We start from the raw sequence: 24,629 nt of genomic DNA, 5'->3' as shown, positions 1-24,629 counted from the left end.
CCCCCGTTCACCGGCGTTCGATATTTCGTTCTCAGGAAAGGAAAGGCGCAGCATCTGTCACTCGCGGAAGGCAAAATGCGCCGCCCGGCGGCGTTGGAACTGTTGTTGTGGCTGTAGGAAGAAGGAAAAGAAAATGCACGGGCCTGCTACTGGCTCTGTAGCTGAGCCACCTCCGCTGCCTCGTGCGGAAAGGAGAAAATAGAGAAGAAAAAAAGAAAAGGGAGAGAAAGACGCACGCCGCAACCACAGCTGTCGTACACCACTGCCAACATGTCACGAGAAGGCCATAATGGGCGGCGCCTGGCGCGAGCGGAACCTTGGCCCACCATTATGGCAACAAATCAGGTGTGTTCTACGTGGATACCTCGGGCCCCCATCCGGGGGACTGGTATACGGTCGCAGTCATTCACAACGGGAAAACGCTCGATGGCCTTACATTCAAGGCCATATCTATAACACACCCTGAAGAGAAAGCCATTGCACTCGCCGCCTCAGACCACACTTCTAAAGATATCATCGCTGACTCACGAGGGGCTTGTCGGAACGTCGCGCAAGGGTGGACGACCCCCTTAGCCTATAGAATATATCAAAATTATAGTCCGGACATACCCTGTGTGCCGATGTCTCATCTGGGCTCCTAGCCAACAGGGTCTTGCAGGGAACGAGGCAGATAAGGCAGCCGCCGGCGCGCGTTCTCTCCGGGCAGTTTCCTCGGGACTCAAATCGGGTGAGGACGTCGATTCCAATCCGGCCTACACATTCAAAGATGTTGTAGTGTTTCATCAAAACTCGCATCGCAAATATCCTAACCTCTGCAGAGGGTTAGGAAAAGCGGACGAGAGGCTGCTCCTGCGCCTCTTCACTAACACGATGCTGTGCCCGGAAATACTTGAACATTTTGACTCGTAATTCACTGGCGAGTGCCAGTACCGTGGAGAGGTGGCTGACACCTACCACATGGTATGGGCCTGCCTACGAAACCCATTTCTTCCCCCAATCGCTAACCCTTCCCGGGAGGACTGGGAGGCGACCCTGCTCGGCTGCTGCGACCTACAGGCCCAAAGGGCCTTAACGCGGTGTGCGCGGGTGGTGGCAACCGCCAATGGGGTCCCTGGCTAGGGTATCCACAGAGTATTGTAAGACCGAGCTCCTTATGGCTCGGCGCCAAACAAACATCCAAAATGTGCAATAAATGTTTTCACCACCACCATTACCACCACCACTGAAGCAGTGGCGGGTGCAATGACGGCCTACAATAGATAAAATAATCAGTGTGTACTGCATCTTAGAATGAACCGGTAGGTATTAATTCACTACTGGTTCTTTCCCTTCCCTTAGAAAAATGTCATCTCTAGACGTATATAAAAATATAAGGAATCGGGCAGATATGAAATATCTGGACCATTCTGGATCAGATAAGGCATATCGGCCCACTTCCTTATTTGCCGTATCAAATTTGCATTTGGCGAGGTATACCTTATCTGCGCAATTCCGTATTTGCAGTACCTGATATGACAACTGATATTGCGCATAAATGTGCTGAGAGCACAACGGATGCTAGATGAGAGCAAAAAGTTACAGCAGCAAGGAAGTTTGGGCGATTTACTCAGGAAACGGGGAAAATAACGGTTTGCACCATCTATATGTCAGGACGTGAAGCTTGAATGTAAAAGCGCGAAATTTAAACATTCATTCAGGCATGAATGACCGACAGCTGATCCCGTCCAGCTAATAGCTTGTGACTAGAACCAATAGGATAGCTATTTCAATCCTGCTTGCGTTGAGCTAGGCCAATACGTGCTGGTGCATATACTCACTGAATCAACAATAAGGACACGAGTAGGATGAAGGAATTGCCAAGGAACAACAACCGGCTGGAGACCATTAACCAGTTATTGAGTTACATGTATCGCACCCATATTTTTCCCTTCTTTTCACATTTCTAAATTCACAGCAGGGCATACAAGGGGGGAGCATATCACCTATGATCTGCAACTCAACATAACAAGTTATTAAAACGTACAGAACGAAAATTTCAATATTCAAGCTAAACAGACAGCCGCACGCTCAATCAAGTTTGCCAAGGGGGAAACCTCATTTTTCCTTCCATACCGAACCTATAGACAGGAATACAGCTTTCGAGCCTCAGGTTTTCTTTTTTCCTCTCTATGGAATCGCTCAAAGACAGGCCTGAATTACTCGGGTACTGAGAGTTAGGCACATGCTTATTCGTTATTAATTATTGAGATCCTACTGATTTACACGCGAAACTATAACAAACTAATGAGGTATCTGAACAAAATAATGGACCTACCTGTTTAACGAGAATCTAAAGAGAAAGATAATAATCTATTTAACTAGATATTAAATTTGAACCTACTCTTTTACACAAGGCATTAACCAGTAAATGGATCTAAAGGAAATAAAGAACGGCTATTGAAATCGATCTAGACTGCTGAAATCGAATTTAAGTGTCTTTAGATACTCAGAAAAGGCGCAGCTAAACCGTAGGGCGATATACCACGCAGTGCTGGGACTGTTTCTAATACCTAAATTTAGCAGTGTGCATAGGCTGTCAGGAAGTACCGGTGTTACTTTAAGCAGAGGCAAGCAGAGGCAAACACAGCAATTTCCTCTGTGCTGGCGGTCAGACTGAAGCCCCTGTATTTTTGCTGTCGCATTTTTGTTACATGGACACAGCTAACAGCGAACAGGCGCTGGCACACATACACGCACACCAGCATCACAACCCTCAGCATGCCCACCAGCCACACCGAACCCCTGATATCTGCCACCGAAAAGAAACGAGTCACCAACACGCGCTCAAACACGTACGGAGCGGAAAGGCAAAAGGACACGAAGCAAGCACACACCAAAAAGAGAGCGCGCGGCATCTGCGGTAGAGCGCAGCAAGCCGCGGAGCCGATCGTAGCAGCCACGAGGAGAGATGAATTGCAATCCCGCGAAGCAGGCAAGCTAAGCGACCGCCGCTGCCTCTGAGAGGGAAGAGGGAAACACCGGACAAAATGAGTCAGCATCTAGCCAGCGAGAAGGATGCCGTATACTGAACTGCCATCATTTTCTTAATATTTTGAATCGCTAAACTGAATCGACTATGCTTCTAGCGAGCGCGGCGGGGGCCTTATACTGAACTGGCATTATTTTCTAGATATTAGTACTCCCTCAACTGAACCGACCAAGCTTAGTGCACCGGACTGCCGCAGCATTTTAAATGAAAACGCGAGTTGGTAGGGGGCAAGAGGAGCATGTAGCCATAACCTAGCGCAGTCTTGGATTATGGAACACATGGTATAATAATGTGCAGCGAAATATGCAGAATAATTGAAATAATAAGAGTCGATCGTAGCTTCTCTAAATTGAATACAATTATGTCAAAAAGCATGCAGGGCATGCTGAATGTGTAAAAAAATTGAAGCTGGGCCACGTGATGCCAAAATTGCATATTTGCAGAAGGTGGATGAAGGCCATCTATTGCTAATCCATAGTCACTATGGCGCCCACATATGGCCCCAATGAGGTTTTATAAGATAGTGATGACACCAGGCATGCCACTGGTCTGTCCATATAAGGTAATTACGACATCATATATGCCCTTTATCAGGTAAGGTCATGAGGGTGCCACATATACCCATATTCTGGCAATGTAAGCTCCCATTACCCGCTCAGATATGAATTGTAAGTTACATGATATAGCCATATCTGAGATATATAAGGGCAATATTTAGTACATATAAGTCCCTATCTGGCCTGATTTCCGATTGGATTTGCCAAGATAAGATTTTATTTGTTGTCCTATATATTTACATCTGGCAGCACATAAAGCATATCTGGAACAGATATGGAATATCCGTAAGGGTTTCCTCTGCGTTGTATGCACTTCCTAACTACATCTTTCACTATGCTTTAGCCATCATAGCCTAGGTACCTGTGCCTTTGTAATCGGCGGCATGACTATTCCTGCAACCACGAAAGATAATCAAATTGATGGGGATATTAAGCTTCGTCTTCAGTTGAAGCGTTATCGCCTTTAAAACACATTTTCATTCCCTGACGTCTTAAGTGTTTTTCTGCAAAATAATGTAAATCTTCTGTTATTTTGCGCAAAAAACACGACACAAAAGAAACGAGGTAGACAGGAAAAGCGCTTGTCCTGTCTACCTCGTTTCTTTTGTGTCGTGTTTTTTGCGCAAAATAACAGAATGCTAAGGCACCAACTAGACTGCAAAAGCGTACTCGCAATGTAAATCTTTTTATAGAAAGGAACTGCGCAGTAACTACCACACTTCCTTGTGGACACCTTAATTGTGCCGTAAATGAAGATAGGCTGCAGATCAAAATGTAAACTGCGCGAAAAGACGGGACAATAGGCGAAGGAACACAAACAAGACAACACGGGCGCAGACTTCCAATTGTTTATTGGTGAACGAAACCACATGCTATATACATGAGGGAACGCAGGCGCGTATCCACTGCTATCTTTAACACTAGGCGTGATAAACATAACACGGTAAAATTTTATCGTAAACGTGTTTCACACTATGAGAAAACATATTGCAGATTGCACGATAAAAGGTCTAGCACTCAGACGCCATGTTTCAAAAAGGCAAACCACAATCATAGCATGTGCTTTCGTTCACCAATAAAACAGATGGAAGTCTGCGCCCGTGTTGTCTTGTGTTCCTTCGCCTATTGTCCCGTTTTTACGCGCAGTTTACATTTTGATCTGCAATGAACCAACTCGCCCGCAAAACTATTCTAATGAAGATAGGTCACCCGCATCGATGGCTCAGTTGTTAGGACGCTCAGATACTCATCCTATGAACCCGGGTTCGAACCCGACAGTGGTAGCCGTGTTTCGATCGAGGCGAAACGCAAATGCGTCTGTGTGATGTGCGATATGCTACGCATCAGCGTTATAGGGGCGAGGGTGACTTCTTAGAACACTTAAGTTCCCCCTATCGGATTATCACTGCCAATATTGAGCCCGCTCTTAAAGATTTTGAGTCCACAAGTGCCGATAAACGAGGGGCTTGGTACATCATGCCCTAAGTATGTCATAAAGGACCGTTAATTTTTCTGCTCTAGGAATACAGGAAGTGAGCCAAAATTTAACATGCGTGCGCTGCATGCAAAGCTACCTTAGGACGCACTTTTAGTGATTACATCATGGCTATATATTAGGAGAAAAACACAATTGACATTTTTACGACGGGACCTGACACAAAGTGGTCTTGAAAAATTGGAGGGACATCATTTTGGACAGACATCATTTTGGCAAGTGCAGAGTGGCCCTATATGAGTCCTACTTATATTCACCTTCTTCCATGCCATATTTACCTTAGCCCACCCTGATTCAACCGCTAATCAAACTTAGTCTGCATCTTATGCTACGTTAATTAGCTTCTTATTAAGGCGAAAATCTTTTTAGGTTCTTGGTGCGTCGGCTGAAACTGACCAACGGACGCGTCATTAAAAAACGTCTGCCGTATGAAGACAGGTTAAAGAATTTAAATGATTTAGAGTGATAGTGATTAATAGAGGTTATAATAGAGATTGGTAGAGGTTATAATGACTGCTAATGACTTGTAATGACTCACATGTCAACGACAGTTTGTATGCTGCAATTGATAAAATTACTAATGACTTATAAGGCCCAATATATCTAACGGCGACTTGTCTATAGATGATTACAAGAGACTTAATTGCTTAGTAATGAGTAGTAATGATTAAAATGACTACTAATACCTTGTAATGACAAATATGCCTAACAACGACTTTTATTGACGACAATTGATCAGAAATCATAAAATGTTTATTAATTTGGAGTAATGACTAAAATGACTATAATTACTGCTGCTAGGTTTTCGCCCTTCGCCTCTTTAGAGATATCGTAAGAGACCCTGTAATTTTTTTAGACTCATGCTCTCGCATTCGCAACATGGAAGTGTTAAGTGGCCTCCGTAACTGTTTGCAAAGTTGTCAGCATTGACTTTCATAATTGTGGTAAGGGGGTCCATGAAGCGTTCTTTGCTAAAATTATAAAGCGAGCACTAAGAATAAGTAACCCATCAACCTCCGAAACTAAAAAATATTTGTCGTCTTCATTAGCACTGAACATATGGCGCTAAAACTTCAATATCCGACAGGTACAGTATCCGCTTAGACGGCGGCCTGGAGTACTTGGACCTGGGCGACGTGTTCTGGAAACCCTGCTCTTGAGCTGACACCCCAGCATATGGGCGATTTAAAATGTAGCTCTTCCTCTCCCCCTTTCCAACTCATCCTAATGCGGCGCGCAAGGAGCAATGAAAAGAAGCCACGACGGTGCCCCTCGCCACTTCGTCCCGCCCGCATAACTAGAGAGCGTCTAATGAGCAGGCGAGGCCAGTATGCACTAGTGACTTCACTGGGAAGGATTGGGAACTGGGATGGGCTACCCAAGTCGATGGCGAGCAGTTGTCACGGGCAGTTTTAAAACAAATTGACTGAGTAATATCGGCTTCACACAAAGCTTCAAATCTGACTTGACTGCTCACAAAGGCCACCTCTGAGGATTTCTTGGTTTATAAGTTCCCCTGAAGTATAATTTCAGTTCCCTTAATTGCTGAATATATTTTCTCGGACAAATTTCTGAAATCGTGTATTTTCCATTTTACCGCTCAATTGAGAAAACAACAAAATCCGAGGATCTTAATAAACTGGACGTCGCTTGTGCGTGCGTTCGGCACAAGCGCGGCTGTGTTCGCTGCTGCTACAACTATCGGCATCGCCGTGCTCTCCATCAGGGGGAGTTTACCGTCAGCGTCTTTTCGCAGGAGCCCAACGACGTCGTGAAGCGAGAGGAGCTTCTTCCAGATGAATGCGACTCCACTCTGGCAAGGGGATCGGCCAAGACGACATCGACCCGCACGTTGCGTGCGCCGTCGTTACGCTCCACGACGTCTAAAGCAGCCAGCACATGGACGAGGGAAGAGTCCATGAAGGCACTGAACGATCTGCTGAACGCCGGCATGGGCGCCGTATCCAACAAGGTGGGCTGATGCTTGCTGCTCCAGCAGATCGGCGCAACGAAAAATTACTCGTAACGGAAGAGTCTGCCGGAGATTAGTATAAAATATTGGCTCATTCTGGTAGATTTTACCACTTGTTGGCAGTATCGATGGAAGAAGGAAATCAGGGCTCTACACATGGTGGTACCATACCATGTCCTTCGTCCTACTAATATTTTTCAGTTTGGAGTGCCGGAATTGAATATACTACGCTTTATGACTACGGCACAGTGTCACGCACACAGGTATTTTTGTTCATATCAACGTAAGGCAGTACAGGTCTTGTTAAATGGAAGGCAGCGACTTTTATACTTTGCTATGTTTTGATTCGCTTTAATATATGTTTATAGCAGAACACCTCACCAACCAATGACATAGACAAAGACGTCGCTATATTTGTGCCAGCGCTGCCAATAGCATTCCTAAAGCAAACACAGTTGTTCTTACCTGCGGTAGGTGTGAACGGGTGTGTTTTCTTTCTTTATTCATTTCATTCTATTTCAAATTGGATATGGCTAGCACTATGGCTGCCGCTTCGGCTTCTGTCGACGTTTTTGCTTTGACAGAGGCGGAAACTGATTGATGAGAGGTTTACCAAATCACAATGATGGCATATGTCATGGGGCGACTGTATTCTGCCGAGTCTACGTAGGCCGCTGTATTGCCAGTAGCATGGGCTTTGTGTAACGCCTTGGCTCGAGCTTCTTGTCGTGCCTGTTGCGTTGTGCATTCCGAGCGACAATGCATGCTTCGTGAATGTACACTTTGGAAGGCCCTGCGCGGGATTTACGCATCTACGTATTAATCCATGAATTTTCATTTCTCCTCAGACATCAATTACAGATCAGGCGCAGTCCTAACTCTGCTGAATAATAAAGCTGGTACCAGCGCCTCTAAATACGTTTTGAATTCTCGCCCTTCGTTCGTAACCCATGTGGTGAGACTCGGCGTCTGTCAAGCGTGGTTGTCCAATCGTATTAGTCTGTTCGTTATCGATGTGAGACTGGAGAATAGGCCGAAAATACGTATCTGCTCTTCCTTTTGAATTTCGGCTGCCGCTATCAGAATGCGAATTTCCAACTGTGCCTTACACAGCAAACAGCTTCGATTTTTGTGGCTAACAAGCCAATCCACGCTCGGCCGTCAAAAAGCGGAGATGCCTTTAGAGGGTGCGCGTCGCTGCTCTGCTTCAATGCCTACTCAATTAATACTGGGTATTGGGATTGTGCGCCCCTAGAACGGGCAGGACTTTCCTGGCTAAAGTAAGAGTCAACCTCGACTGGTGCGCACATCCGAGGGCAGAAAGTGAGTGTATCAGCAAGTGGCTAACAATCCCCTTTTTGAAGCGAAAGCTTCACTACCCGTGTCAGATCGCAACTTCGCGTGGCTCCACATAGCCTAGTTCTGCGCATGCACGTGACCTCACAGCCAAGGCCAGCTGCGCATGCCCCCTTGCCAATCTCTGCCGACGTTACTTAGCAACGCTTAAGAGGTTAGCGACTCCTCGTTATAAAAAAAAATAGTCTCCACCGCGAACCGAACCTCCATCTCTTGGATCCTCAGCCATCACCAACTGTCGGGTAAAAAGAAAATGCAGATGCTTGTTTTATTTCGAATGACTTTTAGTTAATTCTTGAGACAGTTTTCTCTATCTCTAAATTGATGTTTAGATTATAGAAAAGTTGATGCATGGTATTCGGGAAGTGTCTCAATGAAAGCACTATAAGTGTTTTCACTGAGACAATGATGGAACAGGAGGAGTGACATACTTTGTCTCTTTTTCTTTCCACAGAAATATTAATCAAACACTGCATTTTTATGCAGTCTATCTTAACCCTTTCGTACACGGAGAAAATAAATGACGTATCTTTAAATACCATAGTTCTTTCTTCTTTATCATGGCCTCTACCCTAAACGGCTCTAACACTGCATTTCGGCTCATCCCGCGAAAGTAATAATTACGTTTCAACGCATTGAATTATATTGATTTGATCGGTTTGGGGGTTTTAACATCGTAACTTTATTCAGGCTAAGGGTAAGTCATAATCGACGACTCATTTGGATTTTTGATGAGAGCTCTCATCACACAGCCCACCAGAGCTTTGCTTGCATCAATAAAATAGTGGCTGCCACACAGCTAGAACGGAACTCGGGTTCCCTAACTCAGTATAGTGGAGCCTGAGTAGCAGCCTATTTACTGCGCCACATCAGCTGGAAATTGGAATAATGTTTGTAGGTGTTATAGTGATACATGGAGAAGGGTAGAGTTCACAGAGTAGAGAGCTCAACAAGTGACGCATTGAATTGAATGCTCCCTTAAACGTCTGCAACTAATGCCTTGTCATTCATATCGGTTTGGAGCATGCGACACACGTTGCGCTCTGACAATTTGCTATCGCTGTCACAGTTGACACTCTCGCCGCCGACTGTCCCAAGCGGCTTAAAATCGTCGAAGGAGGCCAAGGTGTGCGCCATCATGCTGCTAGTGGGCGTTGTGTTGGCGTTAACAATATTCCTGCTGCCCAGCCCGGTCCCGAAGACGGCTCAACTCTGCACTACACAATCCTGCGCTCAACACAGGTGAGGCGGAGTCCCGTTCTTTCTCTCTTACTCGGTCAGGTTAGCCTAGAAGTGCTGTTCGAGGAACACGCAGCTAGTAGATATCATTGGCTTAGGTTGAAAGCACAAGTCATGCACATACGGCGTTAAAAGGGGAGCTTAATACATTATCGTGTAGTGCACTGGAGCTAGGTGTGTGGCTATTGTTAAATATAACTGGTAACATATTTTTTTGCAGAATTAACAAAATGTTGACCGTGATCATAGCAATGAGACTATGCACAACGCCGGCAACTAGTCATAGTAATTCGACAATCGAAGTCTTCTAGCACGACGTCGAATCGGCCTGAGTACAGCAAAACAGTACAATGTTCTAATTATTAAATTTTCAATAGAAAAAAAAAGACAAGCGAGTAGAAAGTAGGAGATCGCGGCATATTCGTTTATTGTAGGACAGATTTACGAAATATTTTAACAATCATGAACTCCGTTTTCCGCAAACAGGATGGCTGAAAATAGACAATGAAGTCATTGTTTACGCAGCCTGGTATAGTACTTGACACATATGGGCCCGCAACAGGAGAATATATTTTACGTACGATTGTGAGGTATCAAATTCGGCTAGAACTTAACAGAGAACCCAGGGAACCGAAAAAAGCAATTGCTCATCTATATGCTATTGGTGAGGGAGAACGTTGCTAAGCACTGAAAAGGTGAAAACGTGGCTTCGACCTACACCCTTGACCATTTTTAGTTGTTCTTTTTCTTGGAGGGTGCCGCGGAAGAAATGTAAATGTTTTTGAAGATACACACAGGTTCCACAGCGAGCGCAGGCAAGGTGAATAAATGAGAATGAGAAATCATCAGACATGCATACGCTGTACTTTTTGTCGCGCGTCTAAAAGTTGTATTTTAAATGGCGCGGAAAAGAAACGAGTCCTTCTCATAACTTAGATGCTGTGTTGTTCGGTTGTTTACTAGGCTCTAGGCTAGGGGAAAATATACAAATCGCTGCTGAAGGGGATGCCGCTGGTACTGATGTTAATAAAATACCTCTTCCAACGTGCTCCCCTGGTTAGCTTGAAGACCTCAATATACAAAAAAGTTGTAAATTCCTCGATGGTCGGATATTGTGACTTGACCTTTCACGTCACCGCCTTGCGTTCCTGTCGGACTCTTCATTCGCCTTTGGGGACTCGGCCGTGGGAACTCTTCATTCTGGGGCAATCCTTGTTGTTGGGGATGTGTACAATGCTGTTTGTTAGGCTCGATGTCACTGCTATCTGACAGAGTCCGTCTCAGGTGTGCACAAGGTTTCGTCTGCTGCCATCCACTAAACATCATAAGTTATGAACCAATGTGCTCGATCACAATGTATTTTTCATGCATGCTGCTGTATGATCGGGTGGACTGAGTTTGCCCCCTTTTTTCAGAGGCGTGAGATCTTTGGCACATTTGAACATCACACACTGTTGTTTTGCTCACTTCTTTCTCTGAAAGTTTGCTATACTTGACTGCAGCAAGACAAGAGTTGAAAGGATTGTTTGTGTTATTGGAGTGTCGCTGGGCTGGCTCCTATTCCTAAAGGAGCACGTTGAGGTAATACAAGAAGACTAGCTCTTGGTGACTACCAGTTTCAAGAGCTTTTTGAACAACAGCTTCGCTCTTTTTGCCACATAATCCTGCATAATATTTTTTTCGCAATTTGGGCTTGAATTCTTGTGTTTAGAAATGCGATTTACGAACAAAGGTATGAAATTCAACTTTTCAAAACTGCGTTTCAGGTTCACTGATAACAAATAAAAGTTATACTTAGCGACGCGAACCTTAAGACACTTGACAGAACTTGCAGATGCTGTAGACATCAGCAGATCATATTCCAAAATGCACTGATCCATTAATCTATTACCAGAAAAGGATTCCTTTGAAACTCCATTAGGTCGGAAATGGCTATTTGCCATGAGACTCTGGAGTTTGACACTGCAGTGTTTTAGCAATGCTTCTGGTTGTGTGTTGACCTGAACCTGGTGTATTTTCCATGTATAAAATATTCCCCACTCACCATATCTCATTTCTGGCCAGATGATGCATTCGCGTGTACTTCCTAGGTAAGGTTTAGTATCAAGATGAGACGAGAGCAGCCTCTTGAATTTGTCACGTTTGCTCAGAGAATGACGCCGTGTTGAACTCTGTACAGTATTCTGTCTCTTAAAGAGATACCATTAATGGTCAGGCCGACGTCGGCGTTATCGGCGTTTTTGGCATCAGAATTTTCAGCGAAAAATTACCGGCATCCTTTCGGCAGGTGGCTGGTGACATGACGCTGTATCGACTGATCCTAGGTTTGCGATATTACGAAACTGCATGACATTGCCGAGTAGGCAGGCGCTGCCAACTCGGGAATTTATTTTAGATGGATGGGAGAGATCAGAATCTAGCCTTCCATGATCATTGGATCCCACTTTAGATATGTTGGCCACAGTCCACATACCTATACGTTTTAGCGGCGTGGTTAAAGCGGTGCTTTATGATATGTATTAGGTTTTGTTTGAGCAGTGCTTCATTCCTCTGATTAGCGCTTCTGACCGCCTAAAGTGTTTCTTGTCTTACATATTAACATGCAACGAAATTCACGTCTGTCTACTCGTGGCTGCCTTCGGTGTCTGGAAGGAGAGCTGTAGACATTGTGTTTGCGGCGACAAGCTCATTGCCTGGGTAGTACTGAGCTCTATGTTGTATGGATTCACCTGCAGCAGCATGCTATGCAATCTCCTTGGCACTTCGTTGTGCGACGTTGAGACTGTAGATTGCGGGAGACTTTGATCAGTAACTACTTTTCCATGACTACCAAACACATATTGGTGGAAAAGTTCGGGAGTTAAAAGTAATGACCAACGTCTCCTTTTCAGTCCGAGTATGCTTGGTTGAAAAACGGTAGCATTCCGCTTGTAGCAGAGCTGCTCGAAGTCCTTTTTCAATTCCATCACACTGTACGTTTTTTTAAAGCATAGCTCTGCTAGTGCTTCGACCACATGTTTCATGTTCGCAAATTCTTGGTCTTTTGTTGACGTCCACTAGGCATCATGGGGTTTGTTTTCTTATTTTTTTCATGCCATCGAATACGCCACATAGTAATCTGCAGATGTAATAAACCATGGTGCACCTGAACGGTTCCACACATATCGATTAATGGGGATATGCCACAAATTACCGGTCTTTTCAGGGTCTGCCATAGGGACTAGGCTTGTCAGCTCATGACCCAAGACAATCACTTCAGTGTTCAACTCCCGCTCTTTCCAGTTGATGTGAATTCCTTCGTCACATCAAATAGCTTCTGATTCTGGTCGTGCTCACCTCGTTCGTTCTTTCTGCTCTTTCGTTTGCCATACATGAGAATGTCATATGCAACACATCGATGTCTTTCTGACCATCTAAAGTTCTCTGCACCTATCTCAATATCGATATGCTACTCACAGCCAAACTAAAAGGCGAAGAAAAATAGTTGTAGAGTTAAAAGGGTGCCTGGAATACGATTCAAACATTTGACTTAGGTCTACGATATAATGCGACTTCAGATTGAATATAAGAAGCCCTCTGCGTTTTTAGGATTGGCACTGAGAGCTGTTGTCTGCTCATCTTTTCGTTCAGATTATATTGGTCTATTCTTATTCTGAATGCGCCTAATTTCTTTCCCACTGCCATGTGGCTCCCCTAACCTGTTGCTTGATCGTTTTGACGATGATATTTTCTTTCAGTTCTCGAAGCAATACCTGAAGCTGAGGCTTTGTGCTCACAGGAACTCGACACAAACAGCGACATCTGGTGCAAACTGGATTTATACTCTTTAATGCTCTTCCTGGAAAATGTCTCTGATATTGCACAAAAATCGATTAAAACTTGTCCACAGTAATACTCTTTGTGGCTGACTGTGCACCCTGCTGGACCGCTGACGCCATTTTATAGCTGCCTTTAGAGTCGTATTGCTTCGGACGCATTCGTTCTCCAATGCATACCAAGTGGTTTTCCACCAATTGAGTACAATATTAATTTTGTGATAAAAGGCTTCGGGCGAGAAGCCTACAAATACAATTAGAGTGATGACTATTCCATTGTGTAACCCCAGGTGTTGGGGGCTTCATAAAACTCGCTTACTTATGTGTATCCGCTGGAATGGCATATACTGACGCTCCATTTTAAACCTGGAATTTGGTTCGCTGTTTTTCACTGTAAATGAAATTACATCTGTTTTGGCTCAGCAAGAACGTCATCTGAACATAAGTTACTTTCGTAAGCAGTTGTGACTCTTCGCTTGGTGTTGCACAGTTTCGCAAAATGGTTCTTTCCACATTTGTTGCAGTGTGTTTCCTACGCCCGACATGCGCCGTGGAATCTTCCACGGCACCCTTACAAGTATCATCGGAGTTGTGTTAGCTGGTAGAGCCTTACTAATGGTTCTGATAACGTGAACAGCGACCGGTGTTTTGTTTGGGATAAGAAGGTTCACTTTTGAAAGCCTTGATCTGTTTAAATATGTCCTATACATCATACATACCATTGCGAAAATTTCTAAGATAGAGTGCTCGTGCTTCAGAAGGTTTGTGCGCACATTCTTGTTAGCCCTGCCGAAATTACTGTTTCGGAGGATTACTTCTTGCTGACCTTCGACAAGTGATTTGCAGATTTTGCCTCGAGGTCTGCGTGACAAGAGCCACAAGGTTCTTCGGTTTCTTGATTTCTACATCGCAGCAGGTATCTTAAACACACATCGAATTCTACTTGGGCGAAATAAAGTTATGCCTGCGACCGGATGCATTCCTAAAGGCTTTTTCAGGTTCCGGGACTGTATTTCTTTTCAGGTCCAAACGACCGATGGCTGTAACGATAATTATGAAGCCTTTGTTCGGCTCCTGGACTGATTTTAGTTGCCTCATCGAATTCAACCACATTGTAGACAATGATCATTTCCGATCCGCCGATAGACGGAACGCTTTTTTCTGATAGTCTGTTCTCTTCGCTTGTCCCGCTGCAGTCAAATATGGGTCAAAAGCTTGCTCCATATCTTCCGATTTGCACGCAAAACAGCCGAGAAGCGCAATTGTTCGCTGGCGCTTAATCGGCATGCTACTCTTTATTGTGTGTTCGTGAAGAGTGTTCGCGACGACAGGTCACTCGCTCGCATTCATGTCTCGCTTATGCGCAGCGCGTCTCCGGCACAGTCACTGTCATTTTCTAGCGTCATTTCAGGCTGTGAATGCAACCGTGCGCTGCTTCCACCATACCAAAGGAGTCAATGCGGCGTGAAAGAAACGAGCATGTGTTACACTGACGCTATATTGTTTATTATCCACTAGGAGAAAGAATACATTATGTTGCCGTAGTGTATGCAGCTGCTGCTGATGATGGTAGTAAAATACCTATTGTATAAGTATTCACAGAACTCTTTTTCAGAATAGCTGCAATCTGCAATTGAGCTGATGATATTGGCTTGCTAAAATACTAGTAGTAGTTTCGAGGCCCTTCCATTGCTGTTGAATAGTAGTTTAATCTTGTGTACGTTAATTTCCACTCACCTTTCGGCTTTAGTTGCCCTGATCATTGACAACGCTCTAATAGTGCATGCATGCTTTGCAAATTGTCATTATAGGTGCCAGAAAGACTCAAACTTCTTTATTTCATGTCGTCAGCATCATCATCATCATCATCAGCCATCTGAGAGACCGCGTTTATTGAGGAATATGTAAGAGGCCTTCGCCCACTGCAAAGCGAATGCTTCTTACATATTCCTCGATAAACGCGATAGTGTGCTGGCGGCATCCATTTGAACCCTTCCAACTTCTTAATTTCATCCATCCACCTCTCTGCGTCCCCCTGCTAACATTTCCCTCCCTTGAAATTCAGTTTGTTACCCTAAGCGACCATTGGTTATCCTCTCATTGCACTACATGTCCTGACGATGCCCATTTCGTCTTCTTGATTTCTGCTAGAATATAAGTAACTTGAGTTATTTCTCTGACCCACTATACACGCTTCCTATTTTTTAGCGTTACCGCTACCATTAAGGTAAGATACAAATGTTGCATACTTTCCTCTTAAGCGATACCGGTAAGCTGCTAGTCATAATCTGCGAGTACTTGCCAAATGCGCTCCAACCCAATCCTATTCACCTTGTTATTTTCCTTTTAAGGTCCGGATCTGCGGTTACTACCTGTCCTAAGTTGACATATTCACCAACTTCTTCCAGTGTTTCGCTACCTAACGTAAACTGCCGGTCTTTCCCGAGGCTGTTGAACAATGTCTTAGTCTTCTGCACATTAATTTTCAAGCCTGCTTTTCTGTTTTTACAGTCTAAGTCATTATTAATTATTTGTAGTTCATTCCCGGAGTTACTCAGCGAGGCAACGTCATCAGAGGATCGCTAATTACTGATGTATTCTCCATCTACCCTTATCGATAACTGCTACCATTCCAAGTCTCTGATTACTTCCTCTAATCAAGTTGTGAATGTTACGGGGTAGATAATCTTTCTGTGCCAAACACCTTTCTGTGTGGGGATTTTTTTCAGTTGCATTATGCAGAACATGATAGCTGTGCAGCCACTGTAGATATCTTCCAGTACTTTCACATACATCTCGTCTACTCTCTGATTTGGCCATTCCTCTATGGCTGCCGAAGTTTCTACTGAGTCAAATGCTTTTTCGTAATGAATAAACGCAATGTATAAGGGCTGCTTATATTCCGAGCATTTTTCTATCACTTGTTTGACAGTGTGAATATTGTCAATAATGTAGTATCCTTTCCGACAAATTGCTCAATCTTTTGCTTCACTAAAGTCTAAGAGTGTCTTGATTCTGTTAGTAAACACGTTATACAGTAAACACGTTATATGAAAGAGATATTAAGCTGGTTGGCTTATACGGTTTCAAATCCGTAGCGTCCGCTAATGAATTAAGGTAATATTTGCGTTGTTCTATGGTTCGGGTGCCATCGATGACACAGGACATTGCGTATACAGGGTAGCTACTTTTTCTAGCACTATATTCTTCCCTTCCTTCGACAAATCTGCAGTTACCTCATCCTCTACCGCTTCTTTTCCCTTTATAATTGTTTCCAAAACTTCCTTACCCCGTCCTTTGTTGCTGGCGGCACGTCTGACTGCTCGTCATCACTTCCAAACTCATTACTCTCCTGACTACTTTGGCTACTGTTCAGATGAGTACAAAACTCCGCGGCTACTTCGACTATCTTGTCTATATTCGTGATGAAATTGCCCGCCTTGTCCCTTAGTGCTTGCGTTTGATTTTTCCTTATGCCCAATATCTTGTTCCCCGTTTTAAGGCTTCCTCTGTTCTATACTGCATGCTCAATTTGCTCAATGTTATACATTCTTATATCCGCCACTTTATGCTTAGTTATTGGCTTTGATATCTCTAACAGCTTTATCTGGTCCATTGGATTGGAAGCTTTCTTATTTTGGCGTTTCTTAATCAAATATTTCGTCTCCTTAGACAGCATAGAAGTCTGCTCCTAATATCCTATCGCCTACGTCTAAGCTCGCTCAGTAATGATATCTCTGAAATTATTGTTCGTTGCTTCTAGGCTAATGTGGTCATCCTCGGTTAGAGCTTAATATCTATTCTGTAGCGAGATCCTGAACTTTCTGCTCCCCCGTCGCCACTAATTCGTTGACTGCCTTCTTTCTTACTAATCTGTTTAGTTCCCTTTTCAGATTGAGAATAATCAAAAACCATACCATCCTGTGGTCACTGCATCGGACTTTCCCGATTACTTATACATCCTGCATAATGGTGGGGTTAGAACACAGTATTAAGTCAGTTTATATTTTTCGTCTCACCATTAGCAATTTTTTTATGTCCACTTCCGGGTCCTCCATTTGCTGAACGAGGTATTCATGATTCTTAATTTATTGCGCTCTTCAAACTGAACTAGTAACTCCCCCTGCTCTTTCCAGAAGCAATGCCATATTCACCCACTCCCAGAATTCCGTCCTGCTTTTCCCTGCCTTGGCATTGAAGTCGGCCATTAGTAATGTATACTACGTGTTTCCATTCCGCGTTGCCGATTCTGCATCTTTGTAGAAGCTCCAAATGGTTTAGTCATCATGAATACATGTAGGTGCGTACGCCTGTACAACCATCAGTTTATAGTGCTTGTTAATCTTAATTACGATGCCTGCATCGTAAGAATGTTAAATAATTACACTGAAAGAAAAATGACTGTATTCATATGGAGATGGTATCATGATTCCTGCATGATTGGCGAGTCAGAGAAGATGCTTCTATGCCATCAAAGCACATTCATTTGACTTTGTTAAGAAACTGATTGTGTGTATCGCGGTAAATTAAAAAATAAAGGTAGTAATTGTCTTTTTACGGAATGGCCTGGAAAGTGCACAAGAGGTTGCTGAGTAGATCCATTAACACTGTCGAATAACTGATGTAATGCGTAGCTTAAGTGTATCCCGAACATTTAGAGCGAAAACACTCATACACTCAGTAACGCCGATTAAGAATCTTGTCCTACAGTTGTTTGTGCCACCGTTCTTTTTGGTGAGGTTACAATCACGTGGCCTCGCACAGATAATTCAAACTGAGTCCGGTATAGCGGCTGTAACGCGCGAGTCTCCCCGACGAGCCTTTCAATCTTACCAACTAAAAGAGTGACGTAGCCTGTTAGTCACCAGGATCACTACAAGTGATTTATCAATAAAAAATCATTGAAGTGGCCTCGAGCCGATGGGGTTTAAACTGTGTCGTTTAAACCCGTTTACTGCGGTTCAGTAGCATAGTGTCATAGCCACTAAACCACCTGGTGATTACTTTGCCTCTTCATAACCATTCATAAGGAGGCTTAATATATGCCGCTTCAAGCAGCGATTCCCAGGTGGCCCCACACATATGTGGCCTCCACGGTGAAGCGCGTCGTTGCAGCTGAGGTAATCATAAAGGACATGGTTAAACCTGCACCAATAGACGCAGCGGCTACCAGATGTCGCCAAAAGTCCAGCTGATGCTTTGGTTCACTGTACAATAATGTTACTGGGAAATAATATTGAATCTGCCAAACATCGGATCGTTCTCCTGCTCGTTGTTTCCTTAAGACATTTCCATCTCCAGAATTTTAACGACACTATCCGGCTGGTCAGATGAAACTATTGTGTATTACATTTGTCGTCCGAAGCCTCGCTGGAATACTTAGGCCGTATGAAGAAGAGAAGAGAAAGGCGTATGCGCGTGTTCAACCATCCGCTTGGTGTGAATTTACAGTTTTGAAAACGTCGCAAAAAGCGGAAGGTACTGTGTAAAATCCTAAGCTTGTGCGCTACATAAGCCATTGTTCCAAAAGGTGACGCACTCAGAAAGCGACACATGTCACTTCGTTCAGCAACACTTGGTCTAAGTAGTAGGGTACACGTATCCCCCTCTCATTTAAGCTGTGGTCTGAATGCTGTGTGACACAGGGCGGGGATGCAGCAGTTGAGTCGCATGTCTTTGTGTTTTTGATAGGGCCCTAATCGAACTCCAGCTGGACATGAACGTGGATCCGTGCAAAGATTTCACTGCGCACGTCTGCAGTCGTTGGGAGCCCCGCAAAGAATTCGCTGACATGTCTCGCTCTGTGCTTACGGACATGGTGATGTCGTGGCTGGCGAGGGTACCCGACAAACTAGCAGAGGGACTCGCCCGGCTTCCCGCCGGAAGAAAAGCTTCTGCCATGTTCAACAGCTGCATGACGCAGACGGGCTCACAAGTAGGCGTCTTGAAGAATTTCATGAGCGAGCATGGCCTCAGCTGGCCAGAGGATCCGCCAGAAAATGCTACAGGAAGTACTCCAGTGGAAGTTCTCTTCGACCTCGCCTTCAACTGGAACGTCAACCTTTGGTTTTCGCTGAACTTACTCCCATCCGCGGCGGATGACGGCCAGAAGCGACGTCTATTCTTCTCTGCGAACAATCTTATGCTGGAGTGGAGAACCATCTTTAGACAAATACCAAGGCAGTTTTTCGACCGAGTCTACAGCGCCATCTTCAAGCATTTTGCTAAGGACCAACACATATCGCTGCCGCCGGAAAGAATTAAGGAAGCTTACAGTATGCTCCTGCAGATTTTTGACGTGTTCATTTCGTCGAGCAAGGGCAACGTGAGAGTGCCTGCCGTAATGCCATTGGGGGAATTGGGCAAAGTCCTGCATCTCACGAACGCGGCCTACTTAAAATATGTAATCGACGGAATGCTCAAGATTGAGCCGCCTTTCACGATGGAAGATTTATTGCTCACAAGTGATCTGGACCTGCTCGATGCGACCTTGCAAATTTTCGGGAAGTTCAATGATAGCAGCGTGCGCCGTAATTTGGCGTGGCTGTTCCTGGAGGCGTACGCAGCCGTCGCCAACCCCGACGCTGTCCTGCTCATTTTGCATGGAAGTCAGCGCCGAGCCAATCAAGTGCGAACCTTATTCTGCGCCAGCCAGGTTGAGGCGAGCTACAAAGTACTGGTGGCCGCTATGGCGGCGGTGACTTACTTCACTGATGAGGAGCGTCGGATCATTGACGCCAAGCTGGCTAACATCGTACAGGTAAGGGCAGAAACTTGAACAATTCTTAAATCCTTGATTTTAAACTGTAGGAGAGAAGGGTGGATGACGGGTATAAAAGACGTAAGCGCTATTAGCGTCTTTATGCAACATTTGACAATAGGAAAGAACGCCGATACCATCGGAGGTGGATGACTGTTGTCTTTATCTACAAAGCGAGATATATGTCGCAGCAGGGAAGACCACTTCGTTTGTATCTCTGATGCCTCTCTGAGAAACTTTGGGCGAATGTCCAATAGCCATTTGATTATTTGTGGCAATAATATCGACTAAAACGTACTGTACAACTCAACGCTGGGCAGTGCGCAGGCTTTTGTTGGAATTATTTTTTCTAATTTGCGAGGTGGGGACACGCTGCGCCCAACAGACATGCTCGTACGGTTTGATTCATGCGAGGCTTTTTATGTACGTGTAATGACATTTTATTTAATTTGAAAACCTACAAGAGTATCTTGGATGACAGGTTCACAAAAATAATGATTAAATTAGTACCAATGTTCATCAAAAAAAAAAAACGATGCAGCAAGGGAATGGACAGGTGGTAGCCACTAAAAGATCACGTGATACCCTCGAAGTCACGGATTAGGTGTCCTTCAGAGTTTTAAGTGATCAATGTGCAAGGAGGCAATGCACAGAGCGAAACAATCGGTACATAGAGTACTGTGTGCACATTTGGCTGCAGAAAACAATATACGAAAGAGAAGTGCGGACAACATGACTTGCTTTAAATTGTATATAAGTGTGGGGCTCAATATGACCTAATTCAGTTTTATTTTAAAAACAATTCTGAATGCGTGGGGGCAAGGGCTGTATAGGATCGATATATGTGCTTCTGAGATAGGTTTAGCCGTGCATTTTCAAGAGGCAGTGGTAAATAAAACAATGCATTGACTGCGACGTCATCTGCTACTCATATACTAAATCGCTGAAACATGCATGTGCATAAAATTCCTTCACTATGATGTCATCATAGCTTTGGTCGGTATGCAAAGTTGAAACCCAGAGCCAGAGGAAATGTAAACACCTGAAGAGGTCTCGAGGGCACCAGCTCGAGGAAACGTTTTTCTTCTTGGAAATAAAGTGCTTGTGCTTAGACATTGAGTTCTAGTTGTTCGATGTCAGGCTACCAACCACCGCCTTTACTACCACCGTCTTTACTACCACCGTCTTTACTACCACCGTCTTTACTACCACCGCCTAAAACGCCGGTGCAATTGATGCGTTCAACGGAACGCTGGTTGTGTTCGATGCAACGCTCGGTCGCACGCAGCCAAACATTTCACTCCACACTCGTATACCGTAGCCACAATTGGCAGGCGCAAAGAAAGCCTCAGGAGACGACGTGCAGAAGCAACGAATGAAGAGCTCGCTGCATGTCTCGAGAAAACAAAGACGAGGGCTCTGGCAGGTTTAATCGTTGAGCCTGTAGATGGGGAAGGTGGCCGGCGCGCAGATTTTGCACAAAGAGCGGGCGAGCCCTAGTCTGCCACGCGAGTTTCACCACCGCTTCACGAGCAACCTCTTTGAAAGTGCGTGTTCTGTGCGCGACTGGCTGTGGCAAAAAATGATGTAACACCGGTGAGTGAACTTATGCATCCCATTCTCCCTTTGGCCGCAAGTATAATCATGTAGCAGTTGCTTTTGCAGTTCAACCAGGGTTAAACAGAGCTAAGCCACAGCCAACGTTCTCTGGCGGCTTAGACTCTAGGCTGTAACCAGTGGAAACGAATGTACGGCTGCATATTTATTTTGATTCGCCCAGTAAGAAAAGTTGGCAAGCGTAAAAATGTCGCAGAACAGCGTGCCTTTTTTTTTCAGATTCATTTCTGATGGCTCCACTGTGCCTTATTTGAATATTTCTACATTTTGGGACAGGGGTTTATAAATATTTTCTTCTCAGAAAGCAGCAGCCTCCCACGCTTTTGAGCGTTGGTCGCCTCGATCCTCGCCCTTTATTGGCGGATACAATCCTTGGCCTATCAACTGCCTTGAAAGCACACAAGGCTCTGTTTTGTTAGCTAATATCAGTCTTCTGCAGTGACATATTGTGACTGTGCTAAATGTTCCTTTCTTCTTCTCGTCTTTTTTCTCATCTGTTTTCTTCTCTCAGGGTAGCCTTTCTGATTACCGCCCACGCCTTTTCTATCTACTTGTAGGTAAACTTTCTAGAGGTCATATGCAACACATGCGTGCTCTTTAAAACCAAATAGCCCCGTGAGAACTATCATTCTTGCTTTTTATCAGAAAGTTAGTGCTCACATAAGACGCACAGTGCCGATATATGGCGCATGGACTAACTCGACCGTCTTTTTTGGATCCACCCAAGCTCAGAGAAGGCGCGTGACGGCATAGAGTACGCAGACCTGAAGTATTATAGAATGGTTAAGCCACGCTTTAATGTCGTAAGGTTGGCACATTGTTTAGTACAGTACAGTACGTTCAAGTGACCCTGTTTTCGAACACTGCCGAGTTATTGCCCCTTTCCGTATGTAGCCCATTGCCCTTAACGACGGCTATAATCACGAAATAAGCGGCTTGCAAATGTTTTTATTCAGGCGCCAGACATATATTCAGCAACTTCGCTTGTCGATCCAGTCCACATTGCATCAAATGTTTATTGGCGTAAGATGCTTGTCGATTGATTACAGTGCCGACATATGCTGGCATTCCTAACCTCGTATTTATCTCACTTTCTCTAAAGCAGTGAATTCCGATATGATGTTTTTTTTTGCGCAGAGTAAACATTTTGGTTAACCAACGCATAAAACAATGCATAGTCTTTATTCATAAGCTTATTGTAACATGACGTGAACACAGCACGTTAAACGCGACATGGCACACAAAGCTCCTTCCAGCTAACTGGTATGCGATCGAAAACGCTTGTTACTATTGTGCTTGCCAGTGAGTGATATCTTTGTGCGGATCCGGCCAGATAGTGTCTTAAAACGCGGAGTTTAACATCGAGAAATAACATAATTTTAGCACTTTTTCTGGGCACTTCAAACCTCTGCGATAATATGCGCATAGTTTGCGGCAATATGGTTGTCCACATTGTCCACGGTTGTAGTGTCACAACCATCAATTTCATATGCTTAAGCAATAATGAAGGTAATGACAATGTATGTGCTGTAGATGTTAGTAAAAACGGGAGAGGAATGTGGACTTAGAGTGACCGGTGATTCAATATATATATGAAAACTTGCTGGGCGTTGAAATCAGCAACTGCTATATTTCAAATTTGAGAATCCCATTGGAAAGTTTGAGTTAAGAAATGAGCCGAATAAAACAAAACAGAACAAAAAATGACATTCCGGGCGTGACATTACCCGTCGAGATATTTCAAAAGGAATGCCCCTAACAAACATTGTATTTAGGCTGTCGTGATCCTGTGGAGCACTTGGATAAAATGTTCTTGACGAATCTATCGTTTACGTTTTTTTCGGATGAAGCTGAAAGTCTTGTGGGTCGTCGAGAGGGAGTCATCCTCTTCGCGTGTGGTTACAGGCATCTCGCATATATAATCTTCACAGCGCGAACACTGCTAGACGGCACGTTAGCATTTCTGCCGTCTCGAGTACGCAGTAAGAGCATACAGGTGAGCTTCATGCTTCCACAGACTGCCTTCGAGAAGGCATCTGCCGTACCATGGCTGGACAATGGGACCCAAGGTGTCGCGGCCGAGAAGCTCCGTGCCGTGCGCAGCGTGCTGTGGCCGGATAAGAAGTTTCTCACTGCTGAGGGTCTTGAGGAGGCGTACACCAAGTTTCCCGAGAGTGCCCCCTCCTTTGCCCATTTCTGGATCGAGACTCGGCGCAGTCTGCGCGGCCTCATCGGCTCCGACGCCGGCTTGCAGCAGCTGCGGATCGGAGAAAGTATGGCCCAGCCGTACGCTCAATACGTTCACGTACTGAACCAGCTCTCTCTGTCATTGGGAGCTCTGGCCCCGCCGTTATATTACAAGGAGGGCACAAAGGCCATGTTATACGGCGGTCTGGGTTATCTTTACGCAAAGGAGCTTGTCGGCGCTGTGGACAGCGAAGGTGTCAAGGTAAGCGGGATCTGTATACGGGAAACGCAATTCACAGTTTCGTTGTCCTGACTAGTCTCGTTGTACACTCTGCGACATTTTACTTTCGATTACATTGCATGAATTTTACTATGCCGTTAGTTCTGAATTCCCGTGTAAGAGTGAGCCGTTGCGACCAGTTCACGGGAATGTCTTTAAACGGATCCACATTCAAAGCCTTTGCAATGTTTTTGTAGCCGGCCCAGAATGACGGACGGACAGCTGAATGACGTGGGGCGTTATTGAATTAAATGTGACCAGAGTTCTATTATTTCCAAGTTGGCCTCGATTACATTTCATATCTTAGCTGGCTCTTTCCGAAG

General features: G+C 44.6%; 1 protein-coding gene across 1 annotated transcript in view; it reads left to right on the top strand.

The window, feature by feature from the left end:
• The window catches only part of LOC146177161 (neprilysin-1-like), a 36,698-nt gene that overhangs the window by 4,675 nt on the left and 7,394 nt on the right, over window positions 1-24,629 (top strand). Inside the window, exons 3-6 of the mRNA XM_084581474.1 lie at window positions 6,807-7,052; window positions 9,478-9,650; window positions 19,154-20,222; window positions 23,857-24,288. Of these exons, the coding sequence (XP_084437600.1) occupies window positions 6,807-7,052; window positions 9,478-9,650; window positions 19,154-20,222; window positions 23,857-24,288 (1,920 nt within the window). The remainder of the gene's footprint in view (window positions 1-6,806; window positions 7,053-9,477; window positions 9,651-19,153; window positions 20,223-23,856; window positions 24,289-24,629) is intronic.

Source organism: Amblyomma maculatum, chromosome 10 (assembly GCF_055883805.1).
Source record: "Amblyomma maculatum isolate TAMU_Amacu chromosome 10, ASM5588380v1, whole genome shotgun sequence".
In the NCBI taxonomy this organism is placed as follows: domain Eukaryota; kingdom Metazoa; phylum Arthropoda; class Arachnida; order Ixodida; family Ixodidae; genus Amblyomma; species Amblyomma maculatum.
Note: the sequence above shows the minus strand (reverse complement) of the source record. Positions and strands in the feature narration are given on the sequence as shown.